General features: G+C 30.2%; 1 protein-coding gene across 1 annotated transcript; it reads left to right on the top strand.

The window, feature by feature from the left end:
• The first annotated feature begins 106 nt into the window (after positions 1 to 106).
• Positions 107 to 2,890, top strand: LOC119676543 (GATA zinc finger domain-containing protein 10-like). The gene is made up of 4 exons (XM_038087783.1): positions 107 to 450; positions 1,030 to 1,478; positions 2,172 to 2,499; positions 2,638 to 2,890. Exons 1-4 carry the CDS (start codon positions 107 to 109, stop codon positions 2,888 to 2,890), a joined length of 1,374 nt encoding a protein of 457 aa, XP_037943711.1.
• The last annotated feature ends 7,145 nt before the right edge of the window (positions 2,891 to 10,035 follow it).

Below are 10,035 nucleotides of genomic sequence, written 5' to 3' on the forward strand. Positions count from 1 at the left end.
TAAAAATTTTAATATTTTGCTATTATCTGCATTTACAGTGAAAAGCAACAAGAGCACACCAACCCAGCAGAGGAAATGCACAGCGGATTATCATAATCACCCAAAGATGGCAATTGCAACAAAACCGTGCGAACAGCAACAATTTCAACAGCAAATTAAAACCAAAGAAATTAAGAAAAAGTTTAAATCCTTATATCGTCAACAGGAGCAACAACAACAACAACAGCAGCATCAACAACAACAACAGCAGCTGCAACAACAGCAGCGATGTCAGTCTCCACGACAAGAGCACAAGACTCATCAACAACAGCACAATTGCCAAGAAAAACTTAATAAAAACGGCAACACACAGGATGTGATGGTTACTGTTGTTGTGAATGATGTTGCTGTGGTGAAGAGTGTTGCAGAAATTTTGCAAAGAGAAGCGGAACAACAACAACAACAGCAGCAGCAACAACAGCAACAGCAAGAACAACAAGAACAATTAAAAACAACAGTGCAATATAATTGTAAAGTTCCAGCCGAAACTAATAGCAACAAAAGTGACACAAGTAGAAGCAAAAATAACAACAACAATAACAATAATAGTATCTGGAACAGCAACAGTAGTTGCAATAGCAACAATGAAGCTGACACTGACAATAACATAAGCTTGCGGCGTAAAAGTCGAACAACCAAAGTCCATCAACATCAACTAAACGAGATGAAAATATTAAAAAGTCACGAGCAAAAGCAATTGCTTAACAACGACAAGAACAACAATAACAACAACAACAACATCAATAGAAACATTGACAGCAACAACAATGAAAGCATTTCTGATAACAATAACAATAGCCACAACGGAATAGCATTGTCCGTAAAAATGTCCAGTGCAAGTGTCAACAATACAGTCCAAGATTCTTATAACATTAATAGCAACAACAACAGCAATAGCAACAACAACAGGAACGCTTCCAATAATAATAACAACAACAAAAACAATGTTGATAGAGAATTGCTCGTTAAACAGAAGTTAAAGTCAAACAGGAAAGCTACAGATTACTACATGTTCAATGTTGACGATGAGCAAAAGACGCATCACCACCAGCAACGGCAACAACAGCAAGAACATCAACAGCAGCAAGAACCAAGCAATAACTATAGCAGTAATAAGATTAGGGTCCAAAGTCACGAATTGGAAGACGATGAAGTTACAATTGTAAATAATGGAATGCCAACAAATAAACTACAACAGCGACAACAAAAACACCAACAATATCAACAACAACAAGAATATCAGCAACTAAATCAGCAACAACAATATCACAATTATCATTGCCCTACTGGGAAATCATGTAGTTGCAGCTACGTGAAAACTTCCGGCACTGCAATGGCAGTGACTAAGACAGCAATGGGGGTTGCAATGTGCAACAACAGCAATACAAATAATAACGTTAGCAGCGACAACAACATAAATAATAGAAAGAACAACAACAGTAAGTTGTCAACAACATGGATGACAAATGGTATAAAGTTATCACAATTTGATACTGCTGCTACTCTCCCCATAATAAGTGCGACTGTTGCTAGTTGTGATGAACTCATGTTGAGCCAAACAACACCAACAGCAGCAACAAAAACAACATCAGCGACAGCAGCAACAAAAACAACAAAATTATTAAATGTTGGTAGTTTATCATGCAAGAAAAGTTGGGCAACGGAATTGTCGCAAGGGAATCGTTTACCTGAAAGAAAAGTTGCAGTGATGCAAGTACAAAATAATATCACAAACACACCTACAACTAGTAACTATAGAATGCCAACAACAACAATAGCTGCAGCAGCAATAACAGCAACAACAACAGCAATAACAACAAATATGACGTACGACGACTCGCAAGGAAATCAAAACTTTACTCAGCATAATTTGGCAAAGACGTCTCAGGTGCATAACACAAATTTAAAGAAACAACAACAGCGACAACAACAGCAACTGCAACAACAGCAGCAGCAGCAACTACATGAAGTACTTGTAGAGCAGCCACAAAATGACATTCTAAGGCTGCCCTTGCATACGGAATGGCAGATCCTGGCACATTTGTCACGTGAGCATTGCCTACCGGTATTACAATATTATGGCACGTATAATCAAAAAATCCATGTCAATTTCATGTATAACAAATCGATAGTATGTCTCAATCTCATGCAGCAGCAGCCACAACAGCAGCAACAATATTGCAACCACCCACAAGAATTGAAAAAGGATTATGCCATAAATGCAAATAACTTAAATTATGAAAATGTCAACAATTACCAAATGGATAAATTCTTTTTGGCTTGTATTCCATTGTATGACAGCAATATAAATGCAGAACAAGCAACTTCACTAGCAGCAACAACAACAACAACCAGAGCAACAACAATGACATCTTCAACTGCAGCAGCAGCAGCAGCAGCAAACAAACATACGGAAACGGAAACAACAGTTCCAACTGAAAAATTTGCAATATTTCTGTGGCATTTACTTGCCACTGACAATGTTGCGGCTTCAATGACAATTGCAACTGCAACAACAACAACAACACCAACACCAACACCAACACCAACAGTAGCAACCGTAAGAACTTCAACCATTGCCGCAGATAATGCTTACAGTGTTGCCACAGCCACTGCAATTCCAGATAGAACAAATAGTAATGCTACTCAACGTAATTTCACCTCTGTTGACAGTCGCCATTTTGAAACTATAATCGAATCGCAACGCACCGGTATTAAATGGTTTGGTCGTTCGCAATCGCTGATGAAGAGCTGGTACGAAATCGAAGCCGAAGGACATTTTCTTACACACGAAATACCCGCACAGCTCAAGGATTCTGATGCATTGGAAATTGTCATCAGAATAAAATAGATTTTTACTGCATTTACGTGTCCGCTTAAATCCGAGCATATTCCGAGGAAGTTGGAGTTGTGTACTTATGCTTGTGGGTGGAAAATTGTTGCTGTCGATTCTGGAGGCGGACAGAAGGAGGAATTGAAAGACGCCGTCGTCAAGTACGTGATTTTTTACTTAACAAAATGTAAGCTGCACTGATGACTTTCTGTGCAATTCTGTTATATTAAAATGGCGTGGTTGCTAAGTAAAAATATATAAATAAATTTATAAATAAATATATATAATGTGTGTAATGCACATTCTCCATATGCAAATATAGTAGTAATATATCGCCTGGAGCAATTCAAATTCCAGGCACATACCAAATGAAAATTCCGATGAAAATTGTCAATATTAAGTTAAGGGATAAAAGGCAATATGGAACAAAGAATAATAATATTAGACTGCTATAGCTGTAGATGTTATGGTATATATAAAAATATTATATAAAAATTATATAAATAATTTAATATATAAATAAATAAATAAATAATTTAAAAATAATTTAATAAATATAATTATATTATATAAATATAATTATATAAAAATACATATAATATATCAAAAAAAAAATAAGCAAAAAAAAAAATATATATATATATAATAATATATATAGTAGATATAAAAAAAATATTAATCATTAGTATATCACATAACAATACGGTTATAATAAGTGAACTGTTGAAGAAAGAATGGTTATTAAGATGAAGAATGTTTATACAATTTAATACAGATATAACATTAGTGGGTAAGCTATAATCGAGAAGGTTGGTAGAATACATACGAAAAACGTTTCTATATATATCATTAATAATTATTAATATATTTCAAACATAGTACAATATACACAGATAAAAAAACTTATATATTAAATATTATAATGATAATAATTATCAACGCCTGAGTATATTTAATATTAGAGTTTTAAAACAAAGAAAACAACCAAAGTTTGTGATAAAATAATAGTATATATCGTATATATATAAATAAATCTATAATTTATACATAATATAATTGATATCGCAATATTTCTCACAAACTACTTAAGCTTGCCAGTCCATTATGTTTAACAATTTTATACATTATTTTTAAAAGAAGAAGAACCAAAGGTTTTATATATGAAAAAACTTATAAGTTATACATTATCACGATGATTCTAAGGATCCACTTGGGTCTGGCGGTCCGTTGTGTTCAAATATTTAATACATTACTTTTAAAATAAAGAAATCCAAATGTTATAATCTTAATGATATCATATGAAAATATATGGTATCGAATTTACAATATATAAATTGTTATCTCAACATGCAGGAGCCTCATGTAAGAGATAATGTTTAATGAAATAAATATAAGATTATCCATTATGTGTGTTGCTAAAAGCAAATTTAAATAAAATACAACATTATAATCAAAATTTTGTTTTAATTACAAACAATGTAATGCTTCTCGGGAAGGTACGCAGATCTGAGGTTAATTATTACTTAGTCTGATGAAGTGATAAACAATAATCCAGTCAAGGCGTAAAGAGGCGTTTTGAAAATACCTCGAGTAAAAGTAAAAGTGAGTAAAAGTGCTTAAGTGCACTGGCTTAAGTATCTTCAACATAATTATATGTACATAACAACGTTAGTTATTATTACTACTAATTATAAGACAACTAATCAGTAGATTTCTTGTGATGCCATCATATATTTTTATTAAGAGAATTTCAAAACCTCTACGTCAAGTTAAATGGCAATTAAATAAAGTAAGGCCTTTCAATGAAATGATTGGAGTAGGTCTGTGGTATTGAATAGGCTACTAGCTTCTTCGTTTACAAGCTTCTGTAGCTACTTAGAATGATCACTCGCTTGCCCTTTAATTTCCTTAGCAATTATTGAGGTGTTAAAGTCTCAATGAAATTTGATAATACGATGAAAAGTACTATGAAAGGTGTTAAAGTGTTATGATCTCGATGAATATAGATATTACGAACATAGTATGTGGTATCAAGATTTAGATGCTGATCGCAATTTTATTTGAATGTATTTAATACTCTGTATTGATACATGATACAGAATCATATAAATATCTTCCATAGAACATCTTATTGTATTACATATTTTTAGTGGTAACTTTCGATGATTGGTTGGCACATAACTGACAATAGCTTGGACATAACTTGACTGCCATTTGTTTTTAAACCGTTAAATCAATTAAATCCATAAATTCATATGCGTAACCCCAGAGTCATGCGAAGAGTTCTATAGTGCCATATCGTATAATATTGGTGGTCAATTCACATCCCGAAAATTTGAAATTACACGTTCGGGAAGTTCTTACTCAGCAAAGCCAAAACAATGCAGAATGTGCAACTTATCATTAACACATTATTATAATATGATAATTTTCATTATCACACATTCCATTCCATATATCTTTAATATATAAATATTCAAAAAAAATCTATAAGCGTGTGACTATATTGATCAGTAATGAAATTGAAAATTTTTCTCAAAAATACGATCCTCTTTACAATCTCACAAAAAATAGATCAGTAGTCACAAATTGCATTATCTTGCTAGCCAACTCACATCAGGAAAGCGTGAAAGTAGGCATGATGTGTAGCAAGAGGAGGGGCACAGTTAATATTCTAATTTATTTAACTTAAGTTGTTATCGTATAAAAAACCGGGAATGTAAGTTTCAATGATTAATGACAATATTGGTATCTGAGAAAAGCTACGAACCCCGGTAAATTATGGATATATTCTTAAGTGCACCCGTTTCATTACCACAGATGTTGTTAGCCTAAAAGTATGTTGTGTTTTTATTTATTTAAGATAAATTTTGTATTCAACTATAAAAATAACGATTGTTTTAAAATGCACTCATCAATAAAACTTTTCTCCGCAACACAAACTGCTTTTTAACAAAATGGCTGTTAATTTATGCATTAACAAGTGAACGAGAGGGAAAAAATGGCCGACAAACAAATCATGGCGAACCAAATTAATTTATGAAAAATGCTGATGTAGCACTTAAGCGGCTGAAAAATAAAAAAAAAATTGTTTTTAATGAAAACATTTATTTTAGCGCTGAACAGTAAAAACATTTTAATTAAAAAATAAAAAGCGAAAAAAAATTAATGCAACTCACACTGTCAACAAAATTTTATTGCAAAATTTAAAAATCGCAAAAAGTTTTGAACAAAAATCACAAGGAAGAGACTAAAAATGAGTAATTTTTTGACAAATTTATTTAACGTGAAAGCGGTGACATTTAATAAATTTTTCTTCTTTTGCAGATTTACATGGAATTTTTAACATGTAAACAGTCACGCCTCCTTATTCCCATTTAACAAGTCCATTGATACGTTACTGGAGGTTAAGGAAAACGCTTTGCTATCAATAACGCATGTTTTTATAGCAAATATATACCATATATATGAAAAAACAAAAATGTATAATAATAATAAATAAATTTTATGTTTTCCGCTGATAATGCAATATTTTTTATTATTTTTTAGTTGCTTGTTTTAGTGGCGATTGGAAAATTGAACCTTTCGCATATCCGGAACTTTGTCACTTGTCGAGCTGCCACCTTTTTACCACCTTTTTTATGTTCGGCAAAATACAGAGAGAGAAATATGTTGTATATAAAGGATATGTGTGTTTGCTGAAAATTAATGCGAATTTGACAATTTTATTGAAGCTAAAATACCATGCAGTGCTGTGTATAAAAGTATTAACTCATATTTTGCATATTAATTTATTGTATATAAAATTATTTTGTTTACCAGTGTTTATTCAGCTTTAAAACATACTGATGGAAGTAGTTTTAATTAACTCCTAAAGATATGCTGTGTTTTTTTGATATATTTCACGTAAGAAAGTTCGGATCAATAAATATATAAAGTAAAGTTAACAGCATTTGAATACTCACAGTTCACATTTATTTGGAATTGCTGCCTTATAGCAAGGATGGAACTTAATAGCTGCTGTTATTTCAAACGTAGGGTTTCCCATATCAGTAAGCATGAAGAGGTGTGAAATCTGCATGTGATCTGCAATGAAGAAGTATGTTAGCAACAAATCTTATTTCTTCATAGTGAACATACCACCGTAACTATAAATAGCAAGTAAAAATCAAGCTCTACATATATTATTATTAGCAAGTACTAGTCCTTGTTTAATTTAGAACGTATATAAAAACTAGCGCGAAGTTCTTAGTCAAATGGAAGCATTTTTTTCAATTCAAAAACTGTTTTATTAATCAAAATACTAGTCATTGTTTTTTATTCTTAATATTTTAAGGTTCAATCCATAATTCGCTTATTTTACAAAACTATAATTACATTTATAAAAATCTTTTTATTTTTATAATTAGTGTTTTTAAAAAATTTAAAACAGTATTATAATTAATTTTTTCTTCATTAATGAAAATTACAAAACTATAATTACTTTTATAAAAATCTTTTTATTTTTATAATTAGTATTTTTAAAAAATTTAAAACAGTATTATTATTAATTTTTTCTTCATTAGTGAGATCGCCACTCATTGGGTAGTCATCAAAGCTTCATATTGTTGTTGAGATAGACCAGTCTGTTGGTCTATCTCTGGGTTGGTCAATACCTACGATGAGAAATAAGTATAGCATAATAGATTCTTTGGGTTGCGGTACAATGTAGTCTAGTTCAGAGATGAATTGAGATTATACTTGTTTCGTAGCTCTGAAATACATTATATCGAATTCTTTTCAAAATTTTCACACAATATAAAAACAATAATATATTTAACCAAAACCAATGAATCTGTTGAAATTGTCAACCCAAAGCATGAGTTGTTAGAGATGGCTAGCTTTTTAAAAATTCAAATTATTCCAACACAATTATAAAGAAAAAGGTCAAATATTTACTACTTAACAAAATAGTCAACATTTCTACCTAAAAGTATGTTAGCATTTTTTATTTAAATTATTCTAAGCCTTCAAACGAATTGTTAGCCTAAAATTATGCTAAATAATTTGAAATTCGTTTAAATTGAGTGTTTTAACATAAATTGAGTGTGGTTCCATAATAAATAACAAAAATGAGTGAAAAAGTATTCTAATATTAATTGTCATTCAGGCAAAAAAAGTATCTACACAATTATTTATTTGAGTTATTTGCGCTCACAGAAGAATTGTGTCAACAGTTCTGAGTGAAAAAGTTGCATAAAATGTTTGCATTTTTGTTTTTTTCTCAAAGACAATTATTGGCTTTGGTTTTTTGCTCATTGTCTTTGTTTTGATTAAAAACTTATTAATGTGAATTAGTTGTGAAAAGACTTTGTTCAAGTTCATTAGCACATCGTTTAGCACGTGTTTTGCGGTTAACTCGTTAAGGCAGCAATAAAATAATATTTATCATTGGATTGTCTTGCCATTGTCGTCTAGCTGTTAGAGACTCTTAGAGAAGACTTCAGGGGTGGATTGTATAGTGAGAGCCTTCTATCGTTGAATATTGAACTGAATATGCTTAATATGTTGCAGAATAAAATAAAGTGATTGTTATAAAGTGAAATAAAGTGAGAAGGAATGAAATGTTTTGAGTGACTTTTTTTTATTTATTTTGACTTTGAGCTGCAATGAGTTTGTTTGGTTTCTTATCATAAATATTTACTTATTTGTAATTAAATATTTTTTTTGTAAAAAATAAATCAATCAAAAGCAAATTAAATGAATATATGAGGTAAGTTTTGTTTATTTTTTGTTCGCAATGTCATTTAATTTTTCAGATTTCTTAATAATTTTTAAAATATTTTAAATAATTTTAAAAGATATTTATATACTTTAAACTAATTCAATTCTTGTAACCTAGTATAACATTTAGTACCCAGAAAAAATAATAGTATTTGTATATTATTATGTCTATATTTATGAATATTGTACTCATATAAAAAAATCTTATAAGTTCCATTCATTCACAAATTATTAAAACGATTGGATATATATGACATTACTATGGGGTAGGTCAGGTTATAATATACATAGATCCTAGGGTTCTATGTGCTTGAAACTATGACCTATTCAGTTACATTTCCTTTGGCTCGTATTCCAATTACATAAAAATTATAGCGCTGCAAAAATATAAACAATAATGATGATATTAAAAAGTTATTAATTAAATAAACTAATAAAAAAATAATTGAATAATAATTAATAATTATAATAATTGAATAATAAATTTCTTAGATTATATAATATTTTTTTTTTTTTGAGTAGCTGAAGAATACTATTGACTATAAAGGTATATTAATAACTCATAAAATAGTTATATAAAAAGCAAATGATAACATGATTAGTTTAACTTCAGTATTGGAGAGATAGTCAGGTCAGTTCTAGCTCTAAACTTAACTATTTTTTGTTTTGATTATAGTATATTAGGATTGATTCCTCAATTTTTAGTATGTACAAAATTTGTATACTATTTGTTAGTAAATGGAAAAGCACACACTAACTAAAGACCGATTGGTTTGCGTATTGTAGGCAGTTCGGGAAAGAAATGGGTCTATGTATAATATAGTTAGCGATTCTAACATAATAGGTGTATGTGATTATTCAGTAGTCCAGTAATGGCCCAATAACATGGCAGACGAACACAAATCAATAGACTTGTATGTTTCGAGACTAATTCAAAAATGATCTAATAATATAATAAGCGATTTAAACATAATAGGTGTGCCTGATTATACAGTAGTTCAGTAATAGCCCAATAATATAGTAGACGTATAATGGTGTTATAACGTAGGAAGTGAACCTAAGAAAATAGGTATGTGTGATTGGAAAATAGTTTAATAATGATCCTTACCATTGGATTACGTGATTTAAACGTAGTAGATGTTAGTGACTGCAGAGTAGTCCAGTAATGGTCTTTTAATATAGTAAAGAAACCTAACGAAATAGGTGTAGGTGATTGCAGAGTAGTCCCTTTGGAATTTAAGTAGTCGCTTTAGCACATGAATTGTAAAATATACTGGCCATGAAAACACTGATACACTCAGAGAACAAGCTTTATAGAAATAAGAGAAGAAAATCATTTTAAAATTACGTGATCATACTCTCTTATCTATTTATATTTGATAATAATTAAATTTTTTTTT

This window comes from Teleopsis dalmanni, chromosome 2 (assembly GCF_002237135.1).
Source record: "Teleopsis dalmanni isolate 2A chromosome 2, ASM223713v2, whole genome shotgun sequence".
Lineage (NCBI taxonomy): Eukaryota > Metazoa > Arthropoda > Insecta > Diptera > Diopsidae > Teleopsis > Teleopsis dalmanni.